Here is an 18,215-nt window from a genome sequence, read left to right as displayed (position 1 = left end):
GCCCAGCCTCTAGGCACAAGACAATCAGAGCTCCAGCTCCATTTCTCTGATTCATCTGGCTGCCTTCCTCTTTTGAGTGCTGACTTTTTCCTCAGCCTAACTTGCCCCATGGCCACAACATGGCTGCCAGCACACCTGGAACAACCTGCTCCCTTGTTCATTTCCAACAAGAGAGGCGACCTCACCCTGAAAAACATACGATTAACGTTTTTCCTCCCTGTCTGTCTGATACATCGTGGGACACAGCCCACCCATGAATAGTCACGATCAACTGGAGAGAGCCCTCTGATGATGGGCTCAAGCCTGCGGTCCTGAAGCAATCACCAGCAAGGGGGACTATATATATATATATGTATGTATATATACATGTATATATACATATATATATGTATGCATATATATGTATATATACATATATAAAAAAACCATCCTTGGCATAGACTTGGAATTGGGATCCTCCCCAGGAGCTGGGGATGGACCAGCTTCCTTTGAGCCCTCTGGCTACATTTATTCCATTTACCAAGTTGGGTTGTGTTATAAAGGAGGAAGCAGGGAAGCAGGTGCTCTGCTCAGGCAACCGAGAGTGTTTGGTCCGGAAAGCTTGACTCAGGGCACATCTTCAAGGAGCCTGGTGCATCCTTAGGAGCCAACATATTGAGAAAAGGCAAAGATTTCCCCTGCTTTTCTTGCCTGTTTGGCTTGCACTTTTCTTTTGGCGTTTCTTTGAGATAAAAGAAGGAAAAAAGTGGAAATAAGAAAGAAAAACTACTGTCCTCTCTGGCTCACTCTCTCTCTCTCCTTGACAGAATCCTGGGGATTGTAATAGTGACCACTGATGTCATGGCAACAGGAAAAGCAGTGTTATGGGCTGAGCCCAGAGGAATATGATCTGTATACAGTTTTTTTTTTTTCAGTGATTATAAACTTCTTTAAAAAATTTTTTTAACATCTTTATTGGAGTATAATTGCTTTACAATGGTGTGTTAGTTTCTGCTGTATCAAAAAGTGAATCAGCTATATGTATGCATATATCCCCATATCCCCTCCCTCTTGTTTCTCCCGTCCACCCTCCCTATCCCAACCCTCTAGGTGATCACAAAGCACCGAGCTGAGCTCCCTGTGCTACGTGGCTGTTTCCCACTAGCTATCTATTGTACGTTTGGTAGTGTATATATGTCCATGCCACTCTCTCACTTTGTCCCAGCTTACCCTTCCCCCTCCCCGTGTCTACAAGTCCATTCTCCACATCTGCGCCTTTACTCCTGTCCTGCAATTAGGTTCTTCAGAACCTTTTTTTTTTTTGATGCCATATATATGTGTTAGCATACGGCATTTGTTTTTCTCTTTCTGACTTGCTTCACCCTGTACGACAGACACTAGGTCCACCCACCTCACTACTAATAATTCAATTTTGTTTCTTTTTATGGCTGAGTAATATTCCATTGTATATATGTGCCACACCTTCTTTATCCATTCATCTGTTGATGGACACTTAGGTTGCTTCCATGTCCTGGCTATTGTAAATAGAGCTGCAGTGAACACTGTGGTACACGACTCTTTTTGAACTATGGTTTTCTCTGGGTATATGCCCAGTAGTGGGATTGCTAGGTGACATGGTAGTTCTGTTTTTAGTTTTTTAAGGAACCTCGATATTGTTCTCCATTCTGGCTGTATCAATTTACATTCCCACCAACAGTGCAAGAAGGTTTCCTTTTCTCCACACCCACTCCAGCATTTATCATTTGTAGACTTTTTGATGATGGCCATTCTGACTGGTGTGAGGTGGATACCTCATTGTAGTTTTGATTTGCATTTCTCTAATGATTAGTGATGTTGAGCATCCTTTCATGTGTTTGTTAGAAATCTGTATATCTTCTTTGCAGAAATGTCTATTTAGGTCTTCTGCCCATATTTGGATTGGGTTATTTTTTTGATATTGAGCTGCATGAGCTGCGTGTATATTTTGGAGATTAATCCTTTGTCAGTTGCTTTGTTTGCAAATATTTTCTCCCATTTGAGGGTTGTCCTTTTGTCTTGTTTATGGTTTCCTTTGCTGTGCAAAAGCTTTTAAGTTTCATTAGGTCCCATTTGTTTATTTTTGTTTTTATTTCCATTTCTCTAGGAGGTGGGTCATAAAGGATCTTGTTGTGATTTATGTCATAGAGTGTTCATCCTATGTTTTCCTCTAAGAGTTTTACAGTGTCTGGCCTTATATTTAGGTCTTTAATCCATTTTGAGTTTATTTCTATGTACGGCGGTAGGGAGTGTTCTAATTTCATTCTTTTACATGTAGCTGTCCAGTTTGCTCAGCACCACTTATTGAAGAGGCATTCTTTTCTCCATTGGTATATTCTTGCCTCCTTTATCAAGGTAAATTGACTATATGTGCATGGGTTTATCTCTGGGCTTTCTATCCTGTTCCATTGATCGATATTTCTGTTTTTGTGCCAGTACCATACTGTCTTGATTACTGTAGCTTTCTGGTAGAGTCTGAAGTCAGGGAGCCTGATTCCTCCAGCTCCGTTTTTCTTTCTCAAGATTGCTTTGGCTATTCAGGGTCTTTTGTGTTTCCATACAAATGGTGAAATTTTTTGTTCTAGTTCTGTGAAAAATGCCACTGGTAGTTTGAAAGGGATTGCATTGAATCTGTAGATTGCTTTGGGTAATAGAGTCATTTTCACAATATTGATTCTTCCAATCCAAGAACATGGTCTATCTCTCCATCTGTTTGTATTATATTTAACTTCTTTCATCAGTGTTTTATAATTTTCAGCATACAGGTCTTTTGTCTCCTTAGGTAGGTTTATTCCTAGGTATTTTATTTGTTTTGTTGCACTGGTAAATGCAAGTGTTTCCTTAATTTCTCTTTCAGATTTTTCATCATTAGTGTACAGGAATGCAAGTGATTTCTGTACATTAATTGTGTATCCTGATACTTTGCCAAATTCATTGTTTAGCTCTAGTAGTTTTCTGGTAGCATCTTTAGAATTCTCTATGTATAGCATCATGTCATCTGCAAACAGTGACAGTTTTACTTCTTCTTTTCCGATTTGGATTCCTTTTTTTCTTTTTCTTCTCTGATTGCTGTGGCTAAAATTTCCAAAACTATGTTGAATAATAGTGGCGAGAGTGGGCAACCATGTCTTGTTCCTGATTTTAGTGGAAATGGTTTCAGTTTTTCACCATTAAGGATGATGTTGGTTGTGGGTTTGTCATATACGGCCTTTATTATGTTGAGGAAAGTTCCCTCTATGCCTATTTTCTGGAGGGTGTTTATCATAAATGGGTGTTGAATTTTGTCGAAAGCTTTTTCTGCATCTATTGAGATGATCATATGGTTTTTCTCCTTCAATTTGTTAATATGGTTTATCACACTGATTAATTTGCGTATATTGAAGAATCCTTGCTTTCCTCGGATAAACCCCACTTGATAAGGGTGTATGATCCTTTTAATGGGCTGTTAGATCCTGTTTGCTAGTATTTTGTTGAGACTTTTGCATCTATGTTCATCAGTGATATTGGCCTGTAGTTTTCTTTCTTTGTGACATCTTTGTCTGGTTTTGGTATTAGGGTGATGGTGGCTTTGTAGAATGAGTTTGGGAGTGTTCCTCCCTCTGCTATATTTTGGAAGAGTTTGAGAAGGATAGGTGTTAGCTCCTCTCTAAGTGTTTGATAGTATTCCCCGTGAAGCCATCTGGTCCTGGGCTTTTGTTTGTTGGAAGATTTTTAATCAGAGTCTCATTTTCAGTGCTTGTGATTGGTCTGTTTATATTTTCTATTTCTCCCTGGTTCAGTCTTGGAAGGTTGTGCTTTTCTAAGAATTTGTCTATTTCTTCCAGGTTGTCCATTTTATTGGCATATAGTTGCTTGTAGTAATCTCTCATGATCCTTTGTATTTCTGCAGTGTCAGTTGTTACTTCTCCTTTTTCATTTCTAATTCTATTGATTTGAGGCTTTTCCTTTTTTTCCTTTATGAGTCTGGCTAATGGTTTATCAATTTTGTTTATCTTCTCAAAGAACCAGCTTTTAGTTTTATTGATCTTTACTATCATTTTCCTCATTTCTTTTTCATTTATTTCTGATCTGATCTTTATGATTTCTTTCCTTCTGCTAAATTTGGGGTTGTTTTTTGTTGTTGTTGTTCTTCTTCTTTCTCTAATTGCTTTAGGTGTAAGGTTAGGTTGTTTATTTGAGATGTTCTTGTTTCTTGAGGTAGGATTGTATTGCTATAAACTTCTCTCTTAGAACTGCTTTTGCTGCATCCCATAGGTTTCGGGTCATCGTGTTTTCATTGCCATTTGTTTCTAGGTATTTTTTGATTTCCTCTTTGATTTCTTCAGTGATCTCTTGGTTATTTAGTAATGTATTGTTTAGCCTCCATGTATTTGTATTTTTTACATTTTTTCCTGTAATTGATATCTAGTCTCATAGCATTGTGGTTGGAAAGGATACTTGATACGATTTCAATTTTCTAAAATTTACTAAGGCTTGATTTGTGACCCAAGATATGATCTAACCTGGAGAATGTTCCATGAGCACTTGAGAAGAAAGTGTATTCTGTTGTTTTGGGATGGAATGTCCTATAAATATCAATTAAGCCCATCTTGTTTAATGTGTCATTTAAAGCTTGTGTTTCCTTATTTATTTTCATTTTGGATGATCTGTCCATTGGTGAAAGTGGAGTGTTAAAGTCCCCTACTGTTGTTGTGTTACTGTTGATTTCCCCTTTTATGGCTGTTAGCATTTGCCTTATGTATTGAGGTGCTCCTACGTTGGGTACATAAAGATTTACAATTGTTATATCTTCTTCTTGGATTGATCCCTTGATCATTATGTAGTGTCCTTCTTTGTCTCTTGTAATAGTCTTTATTTTAAAGTCTATTTTGTCTGATATGAGAATTGCTACTATAGCTTCGTTTTGATTTCCATTTGCATGGAATATCTTTTTCCATCCCCTCACTTTCACTCTGTATGTGTCCCTAGGTGTGAAGTGGGTTTCTTGTAGACAACATATATATGAGTCTTGTTTTTGTATACATTCAGCCAGTTTATGTCTTTTGGTTGGAAGATTTAATCAATTTACATTTAAGGTAATTATCAATATGTATATTCGTATTACCATTTTCTTAATTGTTTGGGTTTATTTTTGTAGGTCTTTTCCTTCTCTTGTGTTTCCTGCCTAGAGAAGTTCCCTCGGCATTTGTTGTAAAGCTGGTTTGGTGGTGCTGAATTCTCTTAGCTTTTGCTTATCTGTAAAGGTTTTAATTTCTCCATCGAATCTGAAGGAGATCCTTCTTGGGTAGAGTTATCTTGGTTGCAGGTTTTTCCCATTCATCACTTTAAATATGTCCTGCCACTCCCTTCTGGCTTGCAGAGTTTCTGCTGAAAGATCAGCTGTTAACTGTATGGGGATTCCCTTGTATGTTATTTGTTGCTTTTCCCTTGATGCTTTTAATATTTTTTCTTTGTATTTAATTTTTGATAGTTTGATTAATATGTGTCTTGGCGTGTTTCTCCTTGGATTTGTCCTGTATGGGACTCTGTGCTTCCTGGACTTGACTATTTCCTTTCTCATATTAGGGAAGTTTTCAACTCTAATCTCTTCAAATATTTCCTCCAACTCTAATCTCTTCAAATATTTTCTCAGTCCTTTTCTTTTCCTCTTCTTCTGAGACCCCTATAATTCGAATGTTGGTGCATTTAATGTTGTCCCAGAGGTCTCTGAGACTGTTCTCCATTCTTTTCATTCTTTTTTCTTTATTCTGCTATGTGGTAGTTATTTCCACTATTTTATCTTCCAGGTCACTTATCTGTTCTTTGCCTCAGTTATTCTGCTATTAATACCATCTAGAGAATTTTTAATTTAATTTATTGTGTTGTTCATCACTGTTTGTTTGCTCTTTAGTTCTTCTAGGTCCTTGTTAAACATTTCTTGTAATTTCTCGATTCTATTTCCAAGATTCTGGATCATCTTTACTATCATTACTCTGAATTTTTTTTCAGGCAGACTGCCTATTTCCTCTTCATTTGTTTGGTCTGGTGGGTGTTTACTTTGCTTCTTCACCTGCTGCATGTTTCTCTGTCTTCTCATTTTGCTTAACTTACTGTGTTTATGGTCTTATTTTTGTAGGCTGCAGGTTCGTAGTTCCCGTTGTTTTTGTGTCTGCCCCCAGTGAGTGAGGTTGGTTCAGTGGGTCGTGTAGGCTTCCTGGTGGAGGGGACTGGTGCCTCTGTTCTGAGGCTGGATCTTGTCTTTCTGTTGGGCAGGGCTGCGTCTGGTGGTGTGTTTTGGTGTGTCTGTGAACTTATTATGATTTTAGGTAAGGCTGGGCATGTTATAATTTAACTTTCTAGAAACCTTGTTTCCCCATCTTTATCTGTTTCTCCATACCTCCTTTTTTATTCTCTGTGGCTTCCTTAGGCTTCTAAAAATGCGTCAAGAATCTACTGCATAGAAGTCTGATTTTCTCCTGTTGTAATTCACTTTCAGTCCTTGCAGATTGGCTCTATTAGGTCACTGTTCTGACGTTAAGCACGGCTGCTCACCACTCCAGTCTGCAGCTCCTGATCTGCATAAAGTTTTATATGCAAACTGAGACCACCACACATTGTAAAGGCCTCTCTTAGTGACAGCCTTCCTTTTTCCATCCTCACCAGATCAACCCACATCCACTGACAAGTGGCTGAGGCTTTATATCTGGCAGAGATGGAGAAGGCAAGGCTGCAGATATGGCCTCTCCCCATTCAGAGATGTCTGTCCTGATGGGATTTTGGCATTTTGGAAGTACAGCACAAGCCTGTCATAACTATTCCATGCTTCCAAATGAACACTGGCTCTTTCTGCCTTGTGGACAAAGGGTGCTGTTAGGTGCTCCCCCACGTAGCACCGTAGATCAGACAAACACCAGTGTTACATAAATCCTACACATCCACTAGAGAAGATTTTCTCTGAATGGCTCATGTAAGCCTCTAGGAGGCTTATTAAAAATGATGGGGGCTTCCCTGGTGGCGCAGTGGTTGGGAGACCGCCTGCCGATGCAGGGGACACGGGTTCGTGCCCCGGTCTGGGAAGATCCCACATGCCGCGGAGCGGCTGGGCCCGTGAGCCATGGCCGCTGAGCCTGTGCATCCGGAGCCTGTGCTCCGCAATGAGAAAGGCCACAACAGTGAGAGGCCCGCGTACCGGAAAAAAAAAAAAAATGATGAATGCAAAAATAATTTTTAAGCCTTCCATGTCTCCCTATTGCCTAAAGGATTAATTCCACATTCTTTACGCATGGCATTCAAGGCTGACATGGCCCCTTCTTTCCTCTCTAACAGTCTGATTCCTCTCCCAGCCTGGCCCAGCAGCTCCCAGTTCCTGAAGCTCCTCCGTCTCTTATGTCCTGTCCTTCCCTCACCACTCATTGTTTTCCAATCTCCAGTTAAACTAATTCAAGCCTCTTCCAATCCTCATGCCCAGGCCTATTTAATCATCATTTAATCATAGCACCTTTTTGCTATCACCATATCCTCAATAGCACAGGTTCTCAATTCTGGCTGCACAGTGGAGTCACCTGGGGCACTTTAAAACAATAGTGATTTCAACTCAGACCAATTAAATCAGAATGTAGATGAGGGAAGTACACTTGTTTATTATGAAACATCTATGGCACATAGTGAAATGAAATACCAGATCTCTGCACTCATAATGTCTGGTTTGAATTCCAATTCCTCTTCTTTCCAGGTTTGCAAACCTTGGGCAAAGTATTTAACCTCTGTGTGCTTCCAATTTCTTACTTTTCAAATTAAGGCAAAAAATAGCCCCCACTTCATCAGGTTATTGTGAAGATTGAGTTAATACATTACTGACACTCAGTATGTGCTCCATTAATGCTAGTTATGATAAGTGCACATCAGTTTCTTCCTAGAAGACTTAAAGCAACTTGATGATAGGAGCTGCACCTTCTTCCTCTCTGCCAAGCATAGTGTGCATACACAAATTTTTTTGAATGATTAAAGGCATGCATGAATGAAGATTAATTTTGACTTTAGAAGATCAGCGAGATTTAAATAGAAGTGGCCCATGAGCAAACCTTGAAAGATGGATATGCTTGTGAGAGGCAGATGAGGGGCGGTAACATATTCCAAATAGAACAGTAATAAGAACATGAGCCAAAACCCTGATGTGAAGGGTGTAGACAAAGGACCAAAATCCCAGGGTGTGCTAGGGTCAAAGCAGAGGATTACAGAAGAGAATTGCAGCAAGATGGTGTGAAAAGTAAGCTGTGACATTTCATGAAAAGTTCACTAAGGAATTTGGGCTTTATTCTACAGAGAATGAATGGACTGTGAAGAAGAATTCTGAGGGGGTGAATGCATAGTCAGACCTGTGATTTAGGAAGCTGATCCTTTCCAACTGAAGGGAAGGATGACCTGGAGCAAGAAAAGCAAGGAGCAAGGAGAGGGTTAGGAGATTACTGTAGTTTCTCATTTGATATCAACACTGTCTGTATATGTTAAGTCTTTCCAAGAGATAATTTTATTAACTTCTGATTTATTAACATATGTGCAAAGGGTAAAGATTTAAACAGAACAAAACTGTAAAACTCACTCTTATTCCTGATCACCACTTACCCAGTTCTCTTTCCCTGAAGCAACCACTGTTATTGAAATAAAAAAGATTATAAGAGAGTACTATGAATAACTGTACACCAACAAATTGGATAATCTAGATGAAATGGACAAATTCCTAAAAACACAAAACCTACCAAGACTAAATTATGAAGGAATAGAAAATCTGAACAGATCTATAACTAGTAAGGAGAATGAATCAATAATCTAAAATCTTACAACAAAGAAAAGCCCTGGACCTGACGACTTCACTGGTGAGTTCTACCAAACGTTTAAAGAAGAACTAACACCAATCCTTCTCAAACATTTCCTAAAAATTGAAAATGAGGGGACACTTGCTAAGTTATCCTATGAGGCCAGCACTACCTGGATACCAAAACAAAGACACTACAAGAAAAGAAAACTACAGTTTCCCATATCAATACAATATCCCTATAAACACTGATGCAAAACATCCTCAACAAAATATTAGCAAACTAAATTCAACAGAATATTAAAATAATTATACACCATGACCAAATGGGATTTGTTCCTGTAATGTAAGGACGGTTAAACATACAAAAATCAATTAATGTAATACAGCATGTTAATAGAATGAAGGGGAAAAATAATACACGATTACCTCAATGGATGCAGAAAAACCATCAGACAAAATTCAACACCATTTCATGATAAAAATGCTCAACAAACCAGGAATAGAAGAAAACAACCTCAACATAATAAAAGACACTTATAAAAAACCCACAGCAAATGTCATACTCAATGGTGAAAAACTGAAAGCCTTCTCTCTAAGATCAGGAGCAAGGCAAGGATGCCTGCTTTCACTACTTCTATTCAACATAGTACTGGAAGTTCTAGCCAAAGCAATTAGACAAGAAAAAGAAATAAAACTCATCCAAACTGGAAAGGAAGAAATAAAATTATCTCTGTTTGCAGATAATATAATCTTGTATGTACAAAATCCTAAAGATTCCACAACAAAATTGTTAGAATTAATAAATGAATTCAAAGTAGTAGGATACAAAATCAACATACACAAGTCAGTTGCACACAAAAATCACTGTTGCACTAACAATGAACAATCTGAAAAAAAAGTTAAGAAAAATATTCCATTTGCAATAGTAACAAAAAGAATACTTAGGAATTAACTTAACCAAGGAAGTAAAAGACTTGTACAATGAAAACTATAGAACATTACTGAAAGAAACTAAAGAAGGCATAAATAGGTAGAAACATATCCCATGTTCATGGATTGGAAGACTTAGTATTGCTAAGATATCAATACTACCCAAAGCAATCTACAGATTCAATGCAATATCAAAATCCCAAAGACATTTTTTGCAGAAATAGAAAAAACCATACAAAAATTTATATGTAATCTCAAAGGACCCCAAACAGCTAAAACAATCTTGCAAAAGATGAGAAGAAGAGGGTCTTCCCTGGTGGCACAGTGGTTGAGAATCCGCCTGCCAATGCAGGGGACACAGGTTCATGCCCCGGTCTGGGAAGATCCCACATGCCGTGGAGCGGCTGGGCCCATGAGCTATGGCCACTGAGCCTGTGAGTCTGGAGCCTGTGCTCCGCAACGGGAGAGACCACAACAGTGAGAGGCCCATGTACCACAGGAAAAAAAAAAAAAAAAAAAGAGAAGAGCTGGAGGATTCATAGTTTCTGATCTTAAAAATCTTATTACAAAGCTATAATAATCAAAACAGTGTGGTACTAGCATAGACACAGACATATACACCAATGGAACAGAACAGAGAGCCCCAAAATTAGCCCTCACATATACGGTCAAACGATTATTTTGCCAAGACCATTCAATGGGGAAAAGTTAGTCTGTTCAACAAACGGTGCCAGGAAAGGGGGATATCTACATGGAGAAAGAAAGAAGTTGGATCCTTACCTAATACCATATACAAAATTAACTCAAGTGGATCAAAGATCTAAATGTAAGACCTAAAACTGTAAAACTCTTAAAAGAAAACATAGGACAAAAGCTTCATAACATTGGATTTGGCAATGATTTCTTGACTATGACACCCAAAGGTATAAACAACAAAAGAAAAAACAAACAAATTGGACTTCATGAAAATTTTATAATTTTGTGTACCAAAGGATACTGTCAACAGAGTAAAAAGGTAACCCAGAGAATGGGAAGAAATTTTGTAAATCCTATATCTGATAAGAGGTTAATATCCAGAATATATAGAAAACTTCTAAAATTCAACAACAATCAAAAAACAATCTGATTAAAAACTGGGCAAAGGACATGAATAGACATTTCTCCAAAGAAGATATAAAGATGGCCAACAAGTACATGAAAAGATGCTCAACATCACTAATCATTAGGGAAATGCAAATCAAAACTACAATAATATGCCACCTCACACCCATTACTACTATCAAAAGAAACAGAAAATAACAAGTGTTGGGGAGGACATAGAAACATTGGAACTTTTGTGCACTGTTAGTGGGAATGGAAAGTTGTACAGCTACTCTGGAAAACAGTATGGAGGTTCCACAAAAAATTAAAAATACAATTACCATATGATCTAGTAATTCCACTTCTTGATACATACACAAAAGAATTGAAAGCAGGGTCTCAAAGAAATATTTTTATAGCCATGTACATTGCATTATTCACTATAACTAAAACACAAAAGCAACCCATGTGCCCATTAGCAGATAAACGGATGAGTAAAATGTGGTATATACATACAATGGAATATTATTCAGCCTGAAAAAGGAAAGAAATTCTGACATACGATAAAACATGGATGAACCTTAAGAACATTATGCTATTTGAAACAGTCCAGTCACCAAAAGAAAATACTGTATGATTCCATTTGTATGACATACTTAGAGAAGTAAAAATCATTGAGACAGAAAGTGGAATGGTGGTTGCCAGGGGCTGGGGAAAGGGGAGAATGGGGAGTTATTGTTTAATGGGCATAGAGTTTCAATTTTACAAGACAAAAAGAGTTCTTAATGGAGGGCTAATGGTGATGATGGCACCTTATGGATGTATTTAATACTGCTGAATTGTATACTTTAAAATAGTTAAGATAGCAAATTTTATGTTTTTGTATTTTACCATAATTTTAAAAATTGGAGGAAAAACACTGTGAAGAACCATAAAAATATAAAGCAGCATTATCATGTATTACCGATAAATAATCGGCTCTTTTCTAATTCCAGGCAACAAGAGATCTAATTAAATTGGCTGGCTACTCTAGTTACATTATGTATATTTTTATTTCACAATCAGCCTTCATTTGCCCGACCAGAACTTCGTATTCAGGACTGTTTATATTACATCTCACAGCACAATTCATACATTTATGAATCAGTAACATGTTCTTTTGGAAACCCTTATTGTTCTGTTTTTGTTAGAACCCTGGTGAGCACATGAGATATTAAGGTTCCAACATTACTGTGCACCCCACAGCTCCTTGACATTGAACTGCCTGCAGAAACTGCTTACCAGTGCTGGTGGTCATTCTTATCCCCAGTTTCTGGAATGGCTGAGAGAGGGTCTGAATTTTTTTCACACATTTCAAAAAGCACATTTACATTTTAAACGTATAAGTAAATGAACCAAGCAAGGAGAGAAATTCAAGTGGTAAGAAAGAAGCCTCAAACATTCTGATTCCAAGAGACCAGAGTGACTCTGGTCGAGTTCCATTACTGATGAGTCAGCACTTGGGGGATATCTCCTCTGGGGTTAGCATGCTTCCTGGAATCCTGCTGTTTTTTTTTAATCTATTCATCCCTTTGTGTAAAGGTCGGGTCTATCGTGTCTTCTAAAGTTGTAAGACAGATCTGAGAGCCCTTCTCTCCGAAATTCTATCTTCCCTTTTGGTTTGTATGTTGACTAACAATAATGCTTATTGAAATATAATCCACATACCATAAAATACACCTTTGAAAGTATACAATTCAGTAGATTTAGAGTATTCACAGACTCTTTTCCCTTTGTTTTGTTTCCTTTCTTTATTTCCTAGGGCAAGGAAAGAGCCCTAACTACTCACTCATGGATTAAGTATATTTTTTGAGCACATAAAAAAATCAAATAAAAACCCCTGCCTTCATGGAGCTTGCATTCCAGTAGAGAACGCACACAATAAACAAATACAATTAGCAAAGTATAGAGTATGTCAGAGGTGATAAGTGACCGAAAGAAAAGATAGTGGGGAAAGGATAGGGTGTACAATTGATGGTGGATGGGAGAGGGCTTACAATTTTAAATTGGGTGATTAGGGAAAATCTTAAAAGAAGATAACGTTTAGCAAAGACTTGAAAGAAATGAGGGAGTAAATCATGTTTGATCTGGGGGACCAGCCAGAGTTAACAGTAACTGCAGAGACCCTCAGGGGAGAGGTGTGCCTGGAGCTTAATAAGTGAGAAGGAGAATGGAGGGAAGAGAGGTCAGAGGGGCCAATGGTGGCCAAATCTATTGGGGTCCTGAGCCACTTGCCAAGATTTTGGCTTTTATTCTAAGTAGAGAACCACAGAAGTTCTGATCTGACGAATGCCATGAACTGACTTACTTTGAGCAGGATCACGCTGGATGCTGTGTGGACTTTGGATTGTAGGAGAAGAAGTAACAACCTAGTTACCAGACTAACTGTTTTAATCCAGGTGAAAGAGGGCATGACCTGGACCAGGTGGCAATGGTAAAGATGATGCAAAGTGGTCAGATTCTGGATATATTATGAATGTAGAGCCAACAGCCTTTGCTGATGGAAAAGATGTGGGGTACGAGAGAAAGAGAAATCTATGATGACTCACAGACAAAATGTCCAATGCTATATGGTAACAGCCAACTAGCAGAGCTAGTTAGGTGGGTTAGGTAGGGTAGCTTGATATACTGCATTTATCCCAACAGGAGAATTAAATTTTTAGGCCTGAAAACATGTGAGTGGATCTGCAGCTCCCCTAATTAATACAAGACAGGAAAATGATGTGTCATCACACTACTTCCAAAATATGACCCAGCTAATTAAGTATCAAATTGCCAATAATATATGTGACTATTTCTATTTTGAAGATAAAGACAGTTATTTGCCTTTTACTTAGCCAGTGGTCAACTACCTTAATTGGGAAATTTAACACATTGCAACTGTTGCTGGAAATTAACAAAGCGATGGTTCTGTCTGGGGTTACTCTTGCTGCCTAATTTAACTGTCTGTAATAAAGCCTTTCATCTACCAGTTTTATTTAAGTTGACTGCATCAAGTGCTTGTATTACTACCTCAACCATAATCTAATCATTGCTTTTTGTTAATAAACTCTGCACTGCACTGTATCTACATATTAAATATAAGCTTGCTCTAGACCTAGCTAGTACCAGATTGTTTATCTCTTTCCAAATCTCCATGCAGTGACGTCCCTTTGGTGACTTCAACATCAGCCAAGGTGGGAGGATTTATGCCACAGAAATTGACAAATGGGCTAAATCGGGGCTTTTTTTCACACAGCAGTTTTCCTAGCACACCCGTGGACAGAGCAGAGGGTAGGGTTATGAATGCCAGCTAAAGCCTAAAAGCCACACAGCTGTTGGCATGGGTGGAGCAGACGTAGTGGGAGTCATCTGCCCCAGAGAGGAAGAGTGCTTTATCATTGACATTGTTTAGAATTGCTAGTTTATAAGGATAATAAAGAGCAGACCAACTTTAAGTCTTTAAATTCTCTACAGACGATGTTATTCCTTATCGCCTAAGCCCAGGGCAGATCCTTCCCACCTACTCCCACCTCCATTCTAACCCTACTCACTGTCCGGTCACCACGGGTATGACATTTTACCTTTCTAAGCCTTAGTTTCCTTGTCTTTTCAATGGGGATCATATATTCAATTAATGATGGTATGAATAAACCTTCTAGGGTTTCCCCGTAGCCTTAAGAGAACAGGGAACCCTTTATGGATCAACAGCATCATATAAATATATATATAATTTTTTTAATTTTTTTTATTTTTATTTTTTTGCGGTACGCGGGCCTCTCACCGTTGTGGCCTCTCCCGTTGCGGAGCACAGGCTCCGGACGCACAGGCTCAGCGGCCATGGCTCACGGGCCCAGCCGCTCCGCAGCATGTGGGATCTTCCCGGACCGGGGCATGAACCCGTGTCCCCTGCATCGGCAGGCGGACTCTCAACCACTGCGCCACCAGGGAAGCCCTATATATATCTTTATTGGAGTACAATTGCTTTACAATGTTGTGTTCATTTCTGCTGTACAACAAAGTGAATCAGCCATAAATACACATATATCCCCATATGCCCTCCCTCTTGAGCCTCCCTCCCATCTTACCTATCCTACCCCTCTTGTTCATCACAAAGCATCGAGTTGATTTTCCTGTGCTATGGAGCAGCTTCCCACTAGCCATCCATTTTACATTTGATAGTGTATATATGTTAATGCTACTCTCTCACTTCGTCCCAGTTTCCCCTTCCCCCCCACGTCCTCAAGTCCGTACTTGACATCTGCGTCATTATTCCTGCCCTGCCACTAGGTTCATCAGTACCGTTTTTTTAGATTCCATATATGTGCGTTTGCATACGGTATTTTTCTCTTTCTGATTTACTTCACTGTGTACGATAGATTCTAGTTCCATCCATCTCATTACAAATAACTCAATTTCATTCCTTTTTATGGCTGCATAATATTCCATTGTATATATGTGCCACATCTTCTTTATCCATTCATCTGTCGATGGACATTTAGATTGCTTCCATGTCCTGGCAATTGTAAATAGTGCTGCAACGAACATTGTGGTACACATATCTTTTTGAATTATGGTTTTCTCTGGGTATATGCCCAGGAGTGGGATTGCTGGGTCATATGGTAGTTCTGTTTTTAGTTTTTTAAGGAACCTCCATACTGTTCTCCATAGTGGCTGTATCAATTTACATTCCCACCAACAGTGCAAGAGGGTTTCCTTTTCTCCACACCCTCTCCAGCATTTATTGTTTGTAGATTTTTTTGATGATGGCCATTCTGACAGGCGTGAGGTGATAACTCACTGTGGTTTTGATTTGTATTTCTCTAATGATTAGTGATGTTGAGCATCTTTTCATGTGTTTGTTGGCAATTTGTATGTCTTCTTTGGAGAAATGTCTAGTTACATCTTCTGCCCACTTTTGGATTGGGGTTTTTTTTTTATATTAAGCTGCATGAGCGCTGCTTGTACATTTTGGAGATTAATCCTTTGTCAGTTGCTTCATTTGCAGATATTTTCTCCCATTTGAGGGTTGTCTTTTCATCTTGTTTATGGTTTCCTTTGCTGTGCAAAAGCTTTTAAGTTTCATTAGGTCCCATTTGTTTATTTTTGTTTTTATTTCCATCTCTCTAGGAGGTGGGTCAAAAAAGATCTTGCTTCAACAGCATCCTTGTATCCACTCTGCTTTCCCACCTCTGAGCCTCTGTCCATGCTGTTCCCCCCGACTTGTAGCCACTTCATCTCCTATTTTCATCTTTCAGAGTTAACCCAATTGCTGCCACCTCCAAGAGGCTTCCTCTTATTCCCACAGCTGACATAATCTCTCCCTCCTCTAAATTCCCTAACCTCTTGGGGACTCTCTGACACTATCCCAGACCTATTGGATTAGAATCTACAGTTTAACAAGATCCCCAGGTGATTCATATGCACATTAAGATTTGGAAGCCTTGGTTTAAACCGCTGGTTCTCAAACTTGGCTGCAGATTGGAATTACCTGTGGAGTTTCGAAAACGCTTAATTCCTAGACCCCACCTGCAAGAGGTTATGGTTCAAGTGGTCTGACATGCAGCGTGGGCATCAGGGCCTTTTAAAACTTCCAGATAATTCTAATATGCAGCAAAGTTTGAGAACCACTGGTCCATAAACTCCCCTTATTCTCCCTCTGGGGGCCTGCACACTCTCTAATATTATGGTTATTTCTGTCCAGGTATGTTTTCTCACTTCTATTGAACTGTAAGTCTTTTAAGAGCAAGAACTATCTTTTAATTCAATTTTAATCACCTCATCCCTAGACATACAATACGAGTTTAATAAATATGTATTGAGTGAATTGTTTCTGTAATCTAAAACAATTTGTAGGACTTCCCTGGTGGTGCAGTGGTTAAGAATCCGCCTGCCAATGCAGGCGACACGGGTTCAAGCCCTGGTCCAGGACGATCCCACATGCCGCAGAGCAACTAAGCCCGTGTGCCACAACTACTGAGCCCACTCACCATAACTACTGAAGCCCACGCGCCTAGAGCCTGTGCTCCGCAGCAAGAGAAGCCACCGCAATGAAAAGCCCACGCACCACAACAAAGAGTAGCCCCCACTCGCCACAACTAGAGAAAGCCTGCACGCAGCAACAAAGACCCAATGCAGCCAAAAATAAAATAAATTTATTAAAAACAAACAAACAAAAACAACCCACAATTTGTAATCTAAAAATGTTCTCTAAATACCATAAGTGTGGCTTTTGTCCTAATTTGAAGACTGGTTGAACATACCTTGGAAACTGTGGAATTATTTCCTCTTTAGTCTAAGACCAAATCTCTGAAGAAGAGGAGGCTGGTGGCTAGAACAGGTTTTCTGAGAATAGCCTCTCTGGGTACCAGCGCAGCTGATCTCCATGAGTTGTTTACAGACAGCCGCAGCCTGAAATCCTAAGACTCCAGAGGGCAATGCAAAATGAGGCAGCCCTTCCCTACACTCTGTGCATCCAATTCAGAACTCTTGGCTGAAATATGATGATGTTATTGTTTCTTCCTCTCTAGGGTGCCATTTTGATATTTAAGGGGATTGTTGTCCTCACTATGAAGGCATCTGTTATTGAAATGTTCCTTGGTAAGTACTTTTATATGTGTATCTGGATACGCTTTAAACATTCTCCTAATGTCCAAAGAATCTTGCCAACAAAAGATTTAAACCAAGACAGGGCATATAAACAGTTCAGTGTATCTTTTTATGATAAACATTTTGGAGAAATGTTTAACTGAGAATGTTAAATGTAGATCAAATTCAGAATGTATGTCTATATATTTTTTATATAAAGCAAACATATGTATACATATATATGTACATATTATATATTAAGCACACATATATACACACATATTTGTGTGTGTGTATTATTCAGCAACTAGCAAATATTTCAGATAAAGCATATTTAAAGATTCTGAATTTAGAGAACTTATTTCTTAATTTCTCAAAAAAAAAATTTGTATCACTGACATGGCCTTACTTGTACCATTGGCAACTCATACTTTTAGAGATGAAACGCTTTAAACTTATATTATCAACAGAGAACACAATTTGGGGTAGGCCCTTAAGGAGCAGCAGGTCAACCAGATGAATGAAAAGTGCTGATGTGTTTAGCACTAAGCCCAAGGGTAATCTTTGGTTAATCTTGACCCCACTGTGCTGTGGCCACTCTGTGTCAGGCAAAATGATCCTATGGGTCACTGTGAAACTATTGCCACGGAAGGGTACAAAGGCCTTTTAGATAGTCAGCCTTAGTTGGCTAGAGCTGCCATAACAAAATACCACAAACTGGGTGGCTTAGAACAACAGAATTTTATTCTGTCACAATTCTAGAGGCTACAAGTCCAAAATCAAGGTGTCA

The 18,215-nt window shown here is 38.8% G+C and overlaps 1 protein-coding gene across 4 annotated transcripts in view; it reads left to right on the top strand.

The window, feature by feature from the left end:
• Positions 1–18,215, top strand: part of VIT (vitrin) — a 125,045-nt gene that overhangs the window by 12,639 nt on the left and 94,191 nt on the right. For all 4 annotated transcript variants that reach the window (XM_067007812.1, XM_067007810.1, XM_067007813.1 and 1 more), the window contains exon 2: positions 17,368–17,437. In XM_067007812.1, the coding sequence (XP_066863913.1) occupies positions 17,407–17,437 (31 nt within the window). In that variant the 5' untranslated portion in view covers positions 17,368–17,406. The remainder of the gene's footprint in view (positions 1–17,367; positions 17,438–18,215) is intronic.

Source organism: Kogia breviceps, chromosome 11, assembly GCF_026419965.1.
Source record: "Kogia breviceps isolate mKogBre1 chromosome 11, mKogBre1 haplotype 1, whole genome shotgun sequence".
Classification (NCBI taxonomy): Eukaryota; Metazoa; Chordata; class Mammalia; order Artiodactyla; family Physeteridae; genus Kogia; species Kogia breviceps.
This window is presented reverse-complemented; position numbering and strand designations above follow the sequence as displayed.